Source organism: Oncorhynchus kisutch, linkage group LG19, assembly GCF_002021735.2.
Source record: "Oncorhynchus kisutch isolate 150728-3 linkage group LG19, Okis_V2, whole genome shotgun sequence".
NCBI lineage: Eukaryota > Metazoa > Chordata > Actinopteri > Salmoniformes > Salmonidae > Oncorhynchus > Oncorhynchus kisutch.
In genome coordinates, this window is record NC_034192.2 from 51949604 (window position 1) to 51965491 (window position 15888).

The following is a 15888-nucleotide window of genomic DNA, read 5'->3' on the forward strand; positions in this document are numbered from 1 at the left end:
TGTTCCAAAGTATTCCCACTCATAATAGATAGACACTAAGCCAGGTTTGAAATGAGTATGTTTTAGTCAAATATTACATCTGTTTGGGCTTCTTGCGGTCAATTTGCAGTCTACAGATGATCTGGCCCTCTGACCATCTGCCCATGAAAAAAAAAACGGCCAGCGGCTGAATCTAGTTGATGAACCCTGGTCTACTTTATGGATCACATGACCCTCCCTTCCCCTACCCACCCTTGCCAGACTGCTACAGAACCAATGAGACTGACATACGGTCATTATAACTGACACACACACACACACACACACATAGAGCTAAATTCAGTGTCACTGTCACTCACACTTCCGGTGGCCGGAAACTGACAAAGGAGGAACACCCTTTTCAGCACTGACATGTGCACCACATATCATACATAGACCACAACTCAAGACCCAACCCAACAGAGAGAGAGGGGAAGTGGAATAGGCAGGTTTCACCAAATGAGTCCAGAAGGGTAGTTTCACAGAACAAACAGAAGAAGGGTAGTGGGTCTTTTTTTAAAGAAGCTGCCAGAGTCCCCTGCATTTTGGACGGTGGAGAAGGTAAGATGCACAAGAGTGTGTAGCAAATGCGAGACGGACTGTGTTGTTTGTGTGAGAGTGTTTTGCCCGGGGTCTCAGAGAGAGATAGAGAGTTGTCTTTCTGGTCGATTGTGATGTTGGAGGATGGGACAGAGGGATGGATGTGAACAGTATATGACTGCAGTAGGCTTCTATTCTATCGATGGGCCAAAACTCTGACTCCTTTGCTGTAAGTAGAACAAGACAACTAGTCAAGTTACAGAGTGCTTAACCTTACACCATGTTGTTATTACCATACTGACAAGACACACACACACACACACACACACACACACACACACACACCAGTGGAGGCTGCTGAGGGGAGAACGGCTCATAATAATGGCTGGAATGGAGCTTATGGATTGGCATCAAACACCTGGTTTATTTGATACCATTCTACTGATTACACTCCAGCCATTACCACGAGCCTGTCCTCCCCAATTTCAGTGCCACCAACCTCCTGTGCACACACACAGTTGGACATTTGATGGGGTTGGGTTGGGTAGGATGGGGTTGGGTAGAGTCGGGTAGGGTTGGGTAGGGTCTGAAAGCGGAAGTATGCATCCAGAATGATTGCTGAAGTTAGAAATAGGAAGTGTGTGTGTTGTCATAGTGAACTTGTCAGAATAACCCAGTCATCCAGGGTGTGTGTGTGTTGTCATAGTGAACTTGTCAGAATAACCCGGTCATCTAGGGTGTGTGTGTGTTGTCATAGTGAACTTGTCAGAATAACCCGGTCATCCAGGGTGTGTGTCTGTGTGGGACGTGAGGTTGGGATTCGAAAGTGTGTTTCATGTGACATACATACACATTTTCTGTCCTCCCCTTCACACGTTCTTTCTCTCATTATTTTTCCCAACCCAACACTTGTTTCTCCCTTACTATTCTCTCTCTCTTTCTCTCTCCTTCTATTTCTCTCTCTCTCAGTATGGCAGCGTGGGACCTGTCAGTTGCGGTGGAGGACCTGGGAACTGATGCTCCACCCATCACTGTCAGTGTGACCTCTGACCTACACATAGGTGGGGTCATCCTCAAACTGGTGGAGAAGTCACGTGAGTCACACACACACACACACACACATACGTATTCAGATAGTGCACACTGTATGGTGGAGACCAGCAATCTCCCTATCCTACACAGCATTGTATAGAGGTGATATTCACTCATATGATCCACCACAAGTAGATCCCAAGGCACTGACTGTGTGGGTGATGCATGGCGGACATGTTGTGTCACAGGGCTCACCAGTTTCCTCCCCTGTGCAGAGGTAAAGCGCGACTGGTCGGATCATGCCCTGTGGTGGGAGCAGAAGCAGCAGTGGCTCCTGCGAACGGCCTGGACCCTTGAGAAGTGTGGCATCCAGGCAGATGCCGGGCTCATCTTCATGCCCCAGCACAAGCCCCTGAGGCTGGGCCTGCCCAACGGACTGAACCTCAGGCTCCGGGTCTGCTTCTCTGGACCTGTGTTCCGCACTGTGCTGGGCATCTGCAAGATGCTGAGTGAGTTCAGAAATCAATTACTTTATTTTCTCTTTCCAAGAAGTTTGTTTTCACATCAACATAACAAAGGAATCCACAATCTACCATATGACCTGATTAAAGTTTTAAGTGAAAGAAAGTTTGGCACTCCACAAAACACTTTTTCACCCATCCCTCCATTCTTTCTTCTTCCTCTCTGGTTCCAGACATCCGACGGCCAGAGGAGCTGTCCCTGCTGCGACCTGTAGAGGAGAAGAAGAGGAAGAAAGTTAGAGACTTGTCAGAGGAACTGTATGACCTCACAGAAGTGCCTCTCACCTCAGGTACACATTATGACATCATCATGTCCCCATCGACCCTCAGCTGACCAATCACAATATGACGAGCAGAACCTGCATCGTTATGTCTGACTAATTATTAGAATAAAGCTTATGTAACTAAGTAATTGCTATAGTAGCAGTAGTAGTAGTAGTAGCAGTAACAGTAGTAGCAGTAATATTAGTAGTAGTAGTAGTAGTAGTAACAGTAACAGTAGTAGTAGTAGTAACAGTAACAGTAGTAGTAACAGTAGTAGCAGTAATAGTAACAGCAGTAGTAACCGTATTAGCAGTAACAGTAGTAGTAACCGTATTAGCAGTAACAGTAGTTGTAGTAGTAGCAGTAACAGTAGTAGTAACCGTATTAGCAGTAACAGTAGTAGTAGTAACAGTAACAGTAGTAGTAACAGTAGTAGCAGTAATAGTAACAGTAGTAGTAACCGTAGTAGCAGTAACAGTAGTAGCAGTAATATTAGTAGTAGTAGTAGTAGTAACAGTAACAGTGGTAGTAGCAGTAGTAGTAGTAGTAACAGTAGTAGTAGTAACAGTAACAGCAGTAGTAACAGTAGTAGTAGTAACAGTAGTAGCAGTAATAGTAGTAGTAACAGTAGTAGTAGTAACAGTAACAGTAGTAGTAACAGTAGTAGTAGTAAGAGTAATAGTAGTAGTAACAGTAACAGTATTAGCAGTAACAGTAGTAGTAACAGTAGTATTAGTAACAGTAACAGTAGTAGTAACAGTAGTAGCAGTAGTAGTAGTAACAGTAACAGTAGTAGTAGCAGTAGTAGTAGTAACAGTAGTAGTAACAGTAGTAGTAGTAAGAGTAATAGTAGTAGTAACAGTAGTAGTAGTAAGAGTAATAGTAGTAGTAACAGTATTAGCAGTAACAGTAGTAGTAGTAGTAGCGGTAGTAGTAACAGTAACAGTAGTAGTAACAGTATTAGCAGTAACAGTAGTAGTAACAGTAGTAGTAGTAGTAACAGTAACAGTAGTAGTAACAGTATTAGCAGTAACAGTAGTAGTAGTAGTAGCGGTAGTAACAGTAACATTAGTAGTAACATTAACAGTAGTAGTAACAATAGTAGTAGTAGTAGTGGTAGTAGTAACAGTAGTAGTAGTAGTAGTAGTAGTGGTAGTAGTAACAGTATTAGCAGTAACAGTAGTAGTAGTAGTAGTAGTGGTAGTAGTAACAGTAGTAGTAGTAACAGTATTAGCAGTAACAGTAGTAACAGTAGTGGTAGTAGTAGTAACAGTAACTGTAGCAGTAACAGTATTAGCAGGAACAGTAGTAGTAGTAGTAACAGTAACAGTATTAGTAACAGTAACAGTAGTAGTAACAGTAACAGTAGTAGTAACAGTAGTAGTAGTAGTAGTAACAGTAGCAGTAACAGTATTAGCAGGAACAGTAGTAGTAGTAGTAACAGTAACAGTATTAGTAACAGTAACAGTAGTAGTAACAGTAACAGTAGTAGTAACAGTAGTAGTAGTAGTAACAGTAACAGTAGTAGTAACAGTATTAGCAGTAACAGTAGTAGTAGTAGTAATAGTAGTGGTAGTAGTAGTAACAATAGTAGTAGTAGTAGTAGTAGTAACAGTAGTAGTAACAGTATTAGCAGTAACAGTAGTAGTAATAGTAGTGGTAGTAGTAGTAACAGTAACAGTAGTAGTAGTAGTAGTAACAATAACAGTAGTAGTAACAGTATTAGCAGTAACAGTAGTAGTAGTAGTAACAGTAGTAGTAACAGTAGTAGTAGCAGTAACAGCAGTACTAGAGCAGTAGTAGTACGATCTAGATATCTTCACTATTTGACCCAATATTGGCCCTGTCCTGTTTCCCTTCCTACCCAGTGTCCCGCCCCTGCTTGTATAATGGAATGCCTGCCCATTTCGCTGACTCCCCTAAGACTGAGAAGGTGTACAAGATGCTGTCAGTCTCCCAGCCTGCTCCTGCCCCAGAGGCCATCGCTAAGCTGTACCGCCCCGCCAGTGTGGTAGACAAGGCCCACATCCACAGCAGGTAGACACACACACACATTTCTCTGTCTCGATCTTCACTTCACTCTGTCGTCGTCCTTCGTTCTAAGTACTTTCTCTCATCTCAGGTGGCTGGACTCTTCTCGTTCACTGATGGAGCAGGGAGTTCAGGAGAATGACAGACTCTGGCTGCGCTTCAAATACTACTGCTTCCATGACCTGGAGCCCAAGGTGTGTGTGTTCGTGTGTGTGTGTGAGAGTGAGTGAGTGAGTGATATACCGAATGGAAAGTGATAGTTGAATTAGAAATAGGCTCTAAAATAGAAGTGTGAACTCTACTCTGGAATCTAACCATCTGGGTTTCACTGACTCACTTCTGTGACCTCTTCTGACCTCTCTCTCTCATATTTTCTCACTCTTTCTTCTCTTTCCCTTTTGTCTCTCCTTCTTTCTCTGCCGCCTCACCTCTTTCTCTCTGCCCCTTCACCTTTCTCTCTCTCTGCCCCCTCACCTTTCTCTCTCTGCCCCCTCACCCCTCTCTCTCTCTCTCTCTGCCCCCTCACCCCTCTCTCTCTCTCTCTGCCCCCTCACCCCAACCCCTCTCTCAGTATGATGCGGTGCGTCTGACCCAGATGTATGAGCAGGCTCGCTGGGCCATCCTACTGGAGGACATAGACTGTACTGAGGAGGAGATGCTGCTGTTTGGAGCTATACAGGTACACAGAATGGATACTTCCTAGACATGTGCCTTCATTCTAATACCTGAACCCCATCAAGCATTCACCAAAAGAGAGCATCAACTGTCAAAATGAGCTGCTGTCATTTTAAACCAGATGTAACATGTTCACAATTACGTACTGACATGTAACTGGCCCTTGTTGTCCTAGTTCTAATGTGCTGTAAGTATAACTATGACTACCTCTCTCTTGCCATCTTCAACCCCCCCCCCCAGTACCACATCAACAAGCTGTCCCTGTCGGAGCCCCAGACGATGACCTCTAGTCCGGCCATGGATGACCTGGACTCAGCCCTACAGTGCCTGGAGGTCAAGCTGGACGGGGCGAACAGCAGCCCCCAAGACATGCTGGTCAGAACATTATGACTCTTTATTTCCCACAATATTGTTAGGGTTTTCTTCTTCCTCTTCCTCTGAAGAGGAGGTATAGCAGGGATCGGACCAAAATGATAAAAGATAAACACGAACAATACAAAACAATAAACGTAACGTGAAAACCTAAACAGCCTTATCTGGTGCAAACAAACACTGAGACAGGAACAATCACCCACGAAACACTCAAAGAATATGGCTGCCTAACTATGGTTCCCAATCAGAGACAACGATAAACACCTGCCTCTGATTGAGAACCACTCCAGGCAACCATAGACTTTTCTAGACAACCCCACTAACCACAATCCCATATTCTACAACAAACACCTAGACAAAACACACCACATAAATAACCCATGTCACACCCTGGCCTGACCAAAATAATAAAGAAAACACAAAATACTAAGACCAGGGCGTGACAAATATATTGTATTGTGAGTCAAAATATGATATGTATTTCAGTTATGTATTTGAATTATAAATAAAGTAGCGTAGCCCTTTCCTGTAGTCAAATGACCAAATCCCCTCTGGTGTTTCTAAATCAAACGGATTGGTTATCTTCTGTGATGTATATAAAGTGTAATATTGGGATGCAAACTCAAATATCTGACATGCTTCTTTTTTTGAAGACCATAACCTTGTGTTGGAGGTGTGTACTTTAGTTTCAAAGTAGATTTGTTTAAGACCACCAATAAACTGTCGGTGTGACTCTGATTTAGCCCCCTGCAGTAAAAGGTTAAATTAAGTAGAATTCAATTATAATATATTTTTTATCGACACAGATGCCAGAATTATTTCCCATGCCTATTTGAAAAGCAGATGTCAAACAAGGAATCATTTGCATGTTGCTTTGGCTTCCACACAGGAGAACCTGACCGCCCCAGAGCTGAATGATTATTTGAAGATATTCCGGTAAGATCCGACATTTGTGTGAAAAAATGTCTGATTCCTCATTTCCCTGCACAATTTTTAGACTGGAACACACACAATTGTGCACACACAAACATTCATTATCAGCACATGCACACACCCACCCACCCACCCACACACCCACCCACCCACCCACACACCCACAAAGTCATTCCCACAGCATGTAAAGCAGTAATAACAGTGTACTTCTGTTTGAGGCCCAAGAGGTTGACTCTGAAGGGATACAAGCAGTACTGGTTCAAGTTTAAGGATGCCTCCATCTCCTACTATAAGAGCAAAGAGGAGAGCCTGGGAGAACCCATTCAACAGATCAACCTCAAAGGTATGAAGCAGACACGGAGGGAGAATCTCAATTACATTTCCTTGATTTATTGCATCCTCTCTCCTGGCCTCTTTCCCAAAACCCATTGGATGAGAAGGTCAGAGGAGAAGGAATCAAGGAAATGCAATTGATGTTCTCCCTTAGATCAATTGTCTTTAGTCTCTTTCACCTACTTATACTAACAGTACAATGACCTTATACACACAGTACAATAACCTTTCACCTTTTCAGGCTGTGAGGCTGCTCCAGATGTGAACGTTGCTGGACAAAAGTTTTGCATCAAACTTCTGATCCCAGCTCCAGAGGGCATGAACGAGGTCTACCTGCGCTGTGAAAATGTGGGTTACACACACACAAACACAGACACACACACACACAAACTGCGAGATACGTGAGTACTACATTTCTTACAATATTTGTTGAAAGTGTAGATAAGATCCACTATAAGGTCCAAGATCTTGCCCATAACTGTAGTCTCTCTCTCTCTATCTATCTATCTATAGGAGGAGCAGTATTCCAGTTGGATGGCAGCGTGTCGTCTGGCCTCTAAAGGGAAGAGTCTGGCAGACAGCTCATTCCAGAGTGAAGTCCAGAGCATCCGATCCTTCCTGGCCATGCAGCAGACCAACCCCAACACACACACAGATGACAGCATGAGCATCAACACACACAGCCTGGTCTCTCCACGCTACAGCAAGAAGTACAAGGCCAAACAGGTACCAAGTAGAGCTTGGTAACTGCCAAAATAAAGGAAACACCAACATGAAGGGTCTTAATGGGGCGTTGAGCCAGAACAGCTTCAATGCACCGTGGCATAGATTCTTCAAGTGTCCGGAACTCTATTGGAGGGATGTAACACCATTCTTCCACGAGAAATTTCATAATTTAGTTTTGTGTTGATGGTGGTGGAAAACGTTGTCTCAGGCGCCGCTCCAGAATCTTCCCTAAGTGCTCAGAGAGCTGATGACTGGGACGGCCATGGAATATGGGTTACATCATTTTCATGCTCATCAAACCATCCTTTGTTCACTCGTGCCCTGAGGATGGGGGTGTTGTCATCCTGAATAGAAATGATTTACCATAGGTTGAAGGTGATCACTCAGAATGGCTGTGTATGTATTGGCGTTTACCTGACCCTCTAAAGGGATGAGAGGACCTAACCCATGCCAGGAAAATTACACTTCACAATAGAGCTGCCAGAACCCTAATTTACTCAAGTGTGTGCTTTATTTTGGCAGTTGTCCAACATAGTACCACACAGTTGAGTCATTTTTGAGACCATTTTATTTCCTTCTAACCCCACATTACCCTCTCTCTCTCGCTGGCCTTGCCCAGTTGACCCCTCGTATCCTGGAGGCATATCAGAACGTGGCTCAGCTCTCCCTGACTGACGCCCTCCTCCGCTTCCTCCAGATCTGGCAGGCCCTGCCTGACTTTGGTATCTCCTTGGTGGTGGTGAGGTAAGGCGGATCTGGCAACCCAGTGTATCACACATTTCACAGCAGGCTATTCTCGGTACCTAGAATCAAATCTTGCGTGCACTAGCTGGGCAGTTACCACAATTTACATTGATGTTAACAGTCTATCACCAAAGATTAGTGAGAGGCTAATGGCTGGCTAAGGTTAAGTTGTTGTGGTGAAGTTGAGTCTAGTGGCTGGTTTAAGGTTAAGTTGTGGTAAAGTTGAGTCTAGTGGCTGGTTTAAGGATAAGTTGTGGTGAAGTTGAGTCTAGTGGCTGGTCTAAGGATAAATTGTGGTAAAGTTGAGTCTAATGGATGGTCTCTGACCCGTTCAGGTTTAAGGGCAGCAGGAAGGACGAGGTGCTGGGCATCACCCCCAACCGCCTGATCCGTATCGACCTGGGGGTGGGAGAAGTGGTCAAGACCTGGCGCTACAACAACATGAGGCAGTGGAACGTCAACTGGGACATACGACAGGTGACCAGACCCGTCAATCAAACAATCAAAATGTTCACATTTTTCTGCACACAATCTCCTTTAGGAATCTGCATCACCAAATACACACTGAACTCTGTATCCCTTTTTCCTGGTCATTTAGCTTTGCTCGTCTTTTGTGTGTGTGTGTGTGTGTGTGTGTTTGTGTTTGTTTTACTAACCCACAGGTGGCCATAGAGTTCGATGGGAACGTGAACATAGCGTTCAGTTGTGTGACGGCTGACTGTAAGATCGTCCATGAGTTCATTGGAGGCTACATCTTCATGTCGACACGCAGCCGCGAGCAGAGTGACACACTCAACGAAGAGCTCTTCCACAAGCTGACGGGAGGCCACGAGGCTCTTTGACACCCTCACCCAGTAATATATAGCAGCTATAGCTCTAGAAGCAATCTATATATCCATACAGCAGATACACCAGTGGACAGTTTGAGTGTTTTAGGGTGCAGCTGCAGCAGCCTTGAAGAGAAATGACAACCAGTCCACGCTGGGATCCTAACAGACATGCAGTTGACTATTCAATAAATCAAGGAAGAGGTGACCCATGAATAGAAAGTTATAGAAAATGATTAACAATGTAATGAATTGTCAATTCTGAAATCCAGAATTAAATATGTTTATTGACATACATAAAAAAGTTGACCGTTTTAATTTCCCTATGAGGCATTTGGCTTGATGGTTGAATGTCCTCGAGTATGGTGGCAGTTTCCAGAAATGTTGCTAAATGCACAGGAAGCCACAGGAAGGCATGCGGTGTGTGTGTGTTTTCCTATCTCTGTGGAACAGTTGAGACTGTCCGTTGACAAAACCACAGCTTGTGCCTTCTGCTTCCCATGTGATAGATAGCATCCTTTTGTGTCTTCCAGTCATGTGACAGTGTTATCAGGAACACCCGTCAGTCTCTGTGCCTGTACTGTGGCCTGTATGGTAATAGAGCTGTTGTTGATGGTGTTTTCAGACTCATAGTCTTCATTCAGTCTTCGGGTTCTGGTTCCGAACAGTATCCGTTTCCATGGAAACAGTCTAGACAGAACTGGAAATCGACAGCTGTCTGATGACAAACTCAGCCATGTCTTTTACCTCCGAAGCGCAGATAAGCCTCTTCACCTACTCCAGTGGCAGAATACTCTCTAAAACAGATGATTTATATCATTTGTAAATATTCACTTCCATCTCTATCCATCCCATCTAACATCCTCCCCTTCGTGAGTGTGTGTCATGTGTGAGGTACTCACATGTGGGTCTTAGTTTTAGGGCGGGGAAGTAGTTTCCCCCTCAGTATCCCCACGTGTCAGCAATACACCGTTCTCCAGCCAGAAGGACTGGATAGCCTCTGCACAAAAACCAGAAACACATAAAGAAAAATACTTATGCATTTAGACAATGACAGCACTCTGATACTTTAAGTTATCAGACAAGGCTTTGGGGACATCAGTGAATATGGCCAGGTCACAGTCTCTCCTCATGCCTGAAGCAAAGGGAGGATACAGACATCAAAGTAAGCCCATCTATGAGAGGCTCTATGGCAAGTTTCCCAGACCAAGATTAAGCATATCCCAGGACTTAAAGCACTTAAAGAAATCATTAATTGAGCATGCTTGTAAAGCTAGGAGTAGGCTATTAAGCCTTCCCAGAAAGCCCTCCTTATTTGGGCAACAAATAATTTCACAGTGCTTAGGGACAGATCGGACTGGGGTGAGGGGTGGTTCAAAACACGGGAGGGTTGCCAACCTTTTCTTTTTTCTTTTGGGAGGGTAGTGCGTTTTTGGGGGGGACAGAGGGGAGGGTTTCGTGTTTTTGGGGGGGGGACACAAGGAAGGGTTGTGTTTTTGGGGGGGACACGGGATGGTTGTGTGCAGCCACAAACATCTAAGGAATAAGCTACCAGCCAAACAAACTTGTAAGAATTGTACTTAAAACCACATCATACTCATCTGGAGATTCAGCATTTTTTCGTCTCTATGTAATTGTTTATGTATTTATGTAAAAAAAAAAAAAAGGGACCACAATGGAAATAAATCCCCAACTTTACGGTGCAATCCCGGTCATCTTAGTGGTATGTATGTTTTTTTCCCCCGGACAAAATCAATCAATCAATCCAAACTTTTTTGTGCACTCAGTGTAAATGAGGAGTAAAGATTGTAGGGGTGCATATCATGTTTATAGTGCAGCAATATGAAATGATGGAACAGTGGGATTAAATAAGATGCTTTTATAACAGGATTTATGTGAAGTTCCATCTGATTGGCTCCATAGTGCAGAGCAAAGGACAGAGACTTGGACAGGCGAGCATCCTTGTCCTGAAAGACAACACATGCACACTTGTGATTACCCACATAAACAAAATACTACAGTATACCATGGTATAAATAATATAGTATTCACTTTTGTGTTTTTACGGACTTTACTTTAGTAGTATTCACTAAAGTCTGCAAAAACACTACAGTGAATACTGTAGTATTTACTGTAATATACTATAGTATTAAAAGTGAACTACAGTACAAATACTGTAGTAAAAGAACTGTAGTATATGCTATAGTAATTAATGTAGTATTTTTGTAGATTGTAGAATACTTTAGTATTTACTGTAGTGTTATATGCAAACTGTACAATACTGTTGTATTTACTCTAGTGTTTTCTCTGACATTACTGTAGTACAGCGATATTGAACTCATTTTCCCACGGGGGCTGCATTCAGTCTTCAACGGGTTTGTTTATATTTCTTTGCCATCAACATTTTCTATAAATTGTCCATCGTTATTGGAATTGCCGATGCTCCCTGACTGTCTAGTGATTATTAGCGAGCTGGACAGTCGAGAAACTGTATTAATAAAGGTTCATTATCAATTTGTTTTTAGTCCTTTTTAAGTATATTGAGTTAATTGTGGTAGGCCTATAGTATTCTACAGTATACTACAGTTCACTATAGTAAGTACTGTAATATTCTATAGTAAACATTTTGTATTTTTGTTTATGTGCGAGTCTGTGGTGGTAACTCACACCAGCTAACTATAACACCACCACTCAATATAGACTTGCAAAACGAGAGGCTTCCAGTACTCTGCTACTTGCTAGAATATAATAAACGTCCTCAAATTAGTCTTATGTCACGTTCACAAGGAAACTCGTACGACTTGCTAATTCTTTGAACGCGGCACGTGATTAACTACAACTAGTTAACAAGTCGGACATTTCCGAGTGTCCTAGTTCTGATTTTCATTTGAATAATTCATTAGAGAAGGGCTAGCGAAAGACAGAAATATGAAACATCCCAAAGAGGACTAACGTCAGTCTATTTTCTCACCTCTTCACGATTACCTGACTTCCCCCTTCCACGTCCTCTTCCTCCACTGTCCATTTACAGTACAGTTCTTTCTGTCGGTTCAATGTGGAATGGATCTCTCTCAACTCTCATAACATTAAGTTACACAGCAAGCTACCACAATGATTAAAACGTTATGTTGCCCGGCCTGCCTACTGCCATGCCTACTAAAGAAAAGTTTGCACATTAAAAGCGCAAATGTTGAATGTTCTTACGGAAGCACAATAAATTACTGTGGTAGAACTCACTGGCAAAATATAGATTGACATATATAGTTAAAAATAATTGCACGAAATGTAAAAAAGCAGGCACTTTGTTCAGACTCCAACCAGTAGGTGCCAGTAATGGGCTTGTCCCTTTGTTTTGTGTCAATAAAGAAAAGAGGCTACGTTTTTAGCAGGTAAGAATATCTTGTAGCAGCTGGCTAATGATAGATTTAAATATAACAATGGTGTTTCCAACTACATTTTGGTACATGTCCCGATAAAGGCTTTATCAAGTGATCTGAAATATGTTTATTTAGAGATGTACGGGCTAAAATTGTCATAATTCAGTATTAGCAAGCTACCAGTTAGCTTGCTAATATTGGTCCAGCGAGTATCAAATAGCTATAAACCTCGCATAACTGGTAAATATTCAAATACATGAATCATTTGTGTTTATTGTGCACTTACTCGCTACTAAGAAACTGTATTGTTTTCTATTGATGAATAACAATGTGTAGCTATTGAAAATTACGGATATATTTTCTTGCCTTTATCATGCACACAAGGAGGGTAACCAGTGCCTGAAGACTAGCGAGGCGATATCCTCAATTAGAATCCTAGAGTGAAACATTTACGCACTCTATGTAAACTCAGTATTCCCGGGCAGGCTATTAACAGTCAGAATGTTGAATAAACTTCCCCTTTAACTTATTTTACCTGTTGTCCACTTAATTTGACTTTATGTAGGAGGTAATCTGAGACAAAATAGCCACAGGGAAGTGTTATTAGCCCGTTTTTCATACACTGGTCTGTACAAGTATATGGTTGGTATTTCCGGTTTTTATTTTCAATACTGATGCAATTCACACGTGACAAACACTTGCACAACCTACCAGCGCCGCAAAAGTCGGTTTAACAACCCATTCCATCCTCCTACCGTCAAAAGGACTAACAGCATTGTCTAGTAGAGACTATTGCGTGTTTTTTTAGGGTAACTTCAGTCAGAATGCTAATCCATGGAGTAACCATGGCAACAGTCTGTTGAGACAAGGGAGGCAGTCCAACCGGACTTCTCTGAAACAGACTGATTGCCAGTGTGAGGGAGCACACTGTCACATTCCAGTAGGTGCTTCACTGGTTCTTTCTTTCTCTGTCTTCCTATCCATCAGATCTCCTTGTAATTCACTCTCTCTCTTCCTTCTCTCTCCCTCCCCCTTCTCTCTTCTCCACTCCCTCGCTCTTTCTCTGTCTCCCTTCTCTCTCTACAGTAATGGAGTTCCCCCGGCACGCTCTGCAGCTCCTGTCAGGCCTGCGTTCTCAGCGTCAGCGTGGGTTCCTGTGCGACTGCACCGTCTTCGTGAGTTCCTCACGTTTCCTGGCCCACCGTGCTGTCCTGGCCTCCTGCTCTCCATTCTTCCACATGTTCTACTCTGATCCCCCAGGGGGCACCGGGGCCAGCTCGGTCACGCTGGACGGGGACATCGTGACGGCGGCGGCGTTCGGCCTGTTGTTAGACTTCATGTACGAGGGTGTGCTGCGGCTTGAGGCCCCTCCCCCAGCAGAGGACGTGCTGGCAGCGGCGAGCTTCCTCCACATGAACGAGGTGGTCCGGGTGTGTAAGAGACGGCTACAGCACCGACCACCACCAGCTGAGGCAGACAGCACGCGCCCGGAGGAGAGTGGAGTGGCGGTGGTGGGTGCAAGTGGACCCGGAGTTGGCATGGTGGCAACAGGAGCTGCCAAAGTGATGGCGATGTCAGTGTCTCAGTCTGCGTCAGTAGCGATGCAGAGAAGCCAGTTGGGCTGTTATACGAGGTCAGAGAGGAGGGTGGAGGTTCATGCGCACGCCCCTCTGAGTCCTGACATGGCCGACACCACCCAGCCGGGCATGGACCACGCCCTCCTTCATGTGGGTGAGCTGGTTACCCTTTCCTCCGGTCCCTCTCTCAGGCTGGGAGGTCAGAGAGAGGTTCAGGGGGGCTCGGCTCTTTGCAGCCCCTGCAGCTCCACAGAGTCATACAATCTCAGCAGCCACCATCGCCAGCCCTCTTCATCAGCATCATCAGTGGTACCTGTGACCCAGACTGATGGCTCCAGCTCCATGGTGGGGATACTGACCCAGTCTGACCACAGCAGCTCCTCCAGCCCAGAACAGGACAGCCATGACCCTGTCTCTAACAAGAGCACAGTAATCACACCAGGCATGCAATGCCAGCAGCATGGTCTCAGTATCAACACACACCCTCAGATTAGAATACAGCCTCCACACTCACTCCTCACCTCACCTCCCAACCTGAACCTTGTAACCCATCAGGGCCAAACCTCAGCCCCGTCAAGGCCTGACGGGCTGCAGCATGGGGGGTCAGAGAGGGAGAGCAAGGAGGCTAGTGAACACTCTGACATGGGGACTGTGGGAGTGGAGGAGGTGGAGCAGGGGGAAGGGGTGAAGGTAAAGGTGGAGGCCATAGTGATCTCAGATGAGGAGTTTGAGGAGATGGAAGGGGTGATGATAAGGAGAGGAATGAATGGGGGTAGAGAACGAGGGATGATGGAGGTAGAGGACAGGAATGAGTTTAACGACGATAATAAAGACATAGATGAACTAAACAACCCCCACTTCATCCCTCCTCACCCCCACCACGCCTCACTCCAGATGACCCACTCCCACCCCTCTGAGCCTTTCTCCTTCTCCTTCTCCCCCTCCGGACCCAGCTCCACTTCTTCTGATGCTCCCCCTTTCCCGTCCTCCCTCTTCCCCTCCGTGGGCCAACATTCCGACCAGCCCGTCTACTTCCAGGATTCCATGGGGAACTATGTCGAGGACGTCCCCACGTGCAGTGTCTGTGGAAAGACGTTCTCGTGCGCGTACACCCTGAGGCGACACGCCATCGTGCACACACGTGAGCGTCCCTACGAGTGCCGCTACTGTTACCGTAGCTACACGCAGTCAGGTGACCTGTACCGCCACATTAGGAAGGCTCATGACTCCAGCCTCCCAGCCAAACGCAGTAAAGGAGACACCGAGGAGGGCCAGCCTCCACACAGCTAACACACACAGCTAGCTGTATACTTCTCCATGCTACGGAGAATGACACATTATTTATGCCTTCCCCCTTCCAACACCAGACATCCTGGTCTTGCATGTCCATGGCAATGATCTGAGATACTTCCAAATGATCTGGGATACTTCCCATGATCTGGGGCACTTCCAAACGGTCTGGGGCACTTCCAAATGATCTGGGATATGTCAGATACGTGTTTCCCTCCACTAGGATGGTCTTTTCAGACATGCCCATTCCCGGGACTGAGTGGGCCCGGTGCTCAGTCAACAAGCTGGTGCTGGCTAGTGGTGTTTTAGCTATTTTAAATGGGACTTTCAGGACTTTTGTCTTTTATATATTGTACCAGTTGTCTTACTATGACCTCAGTGCCAAAATACTTTGTGTACTGTACTATGTTATATATTCCAGATAAATTGGCAGTTGTCAAGGGTACTGTTTTTTGTCAACACTAATAGCGTAATGGTCTGTGATACTTCTACCTGTAAGTCTCCATTGTTGCCAACTTTTACGATTGGCTGAATATCACTACTACTTCATTGCTGTGAATAGAACACATTTCTTCAGTCTAACATACTTCCATTGGAGTACTGTTCAATAAATGACTTCCAACACGAT

The 15888-nt window shown here is 44.6% G+C and overlaps 2 protein-coding genes and 1 long non-coding RNA gene across 4 annotated transcripts; 2 read left to right on the top strand and 1 right to left on the bottom strand.

The window, feature by feature from the left end:
- The first annotated feature begins 348 nt into the window (after positions 1–348).
- On the top strand, positions 349–10714 carry LOC109864958 (fermitin family homolog 3). The gene is made up of 15 exons (XM_031797206.1): positions 349–579; positions 1528–1652; positions 1866–2099; positions 2285–2401; positions 4244–4412; positions 4498–4600; positions 4978–5085; positions 5322–5456; positions 6343–6389; positions 6605–6729; positions 6961–7067; positions 7233–7445; positions 8065–8189; positions 8525–8666; positions 8852–10714. The coding sequence occupies exons 2-15, from the start codon at positions 1529–1531 to the stop codon at positions 9029–9031; spliced, it is 1929 nt and encodes a 642-aa protein (XP_031653066.1). The 5' UTR covers positions 349–579; position 1528; the 3' UTR covers positions 9032–10714.
- Positions 9267–12913, bottom strand: LOC109864959 (uncharacterized). 2 transcript variants are annotated; one of them, XR_004204168.1, is made up of 3 exons: positions 11988–12913; positions 9919–10983; positions 9267–9813 (listed from the first exon to the last, which is right to left on the bottom strand). It is a non-coding gene; the product is annotated as an uncharacterized LOC109864959 (long non-coding RNA). The 2 variants fall into 2 exon arrangements; XR_002251516.2 differs by having other exon boundaries at positions 9272–9813; positions 9919–10016; positions 11988–12903.
- On the top strand, positions 12343–15887 carry LOC109864956 (zinc finger and BTB domain-containing protein 3-like). Its single transcript, XM_020453052.2, has 2 exons — positions 12343–12405; positions 13480–15887. Exon 2 carries the CDS (start codon positions 13482–13484, stop codon positions 15258–15260), a length of 1779 nt encoding a protein of 592 aa, XP_020308641.1. The 5' UTR covers positions 12343–12405; positions 13480–13481; the 3' UTR covers positions 15261–15887.
- Position 15888: the final 1 nt, after the last annotated feature.

What these genes read in the sequence shown, in the direction of transcription:
- LOC109864958 (XM_031797206.1), top strand. Translation starts at nt 1,529, where the DNA reads ATGGCAGCGTGGGACCTGTCAGTTGCGGTGGAGGACCTGGGAACTGAT. An exon ending in GGGCATCTGCAAGATGCTGA is followed by an intron (nt 2,100 to 2,284) that starts GTGAGTTCAGAA and finishes CTCTGGTTCCAG; the next exon opens with ACATCCGACGGCCAGAGGAG. An exon ending in TGCTGTTTGGAGCTATACAG is followed by an intron (nt 5,086 to 5,321) that starts GTACACAGAATG and finishes CCCCCCCCCCAG; the next exon opens with TACCACATCAACAAGCTGTC.
- LOC109864956 (XM_020453052.2), top strand. Translation starts at nt 13,482, where the DNA reads ATGGAGTTCCCCCGGCACGCTCTGCAGCTCCTGTCAGGCCTGCGTTCT.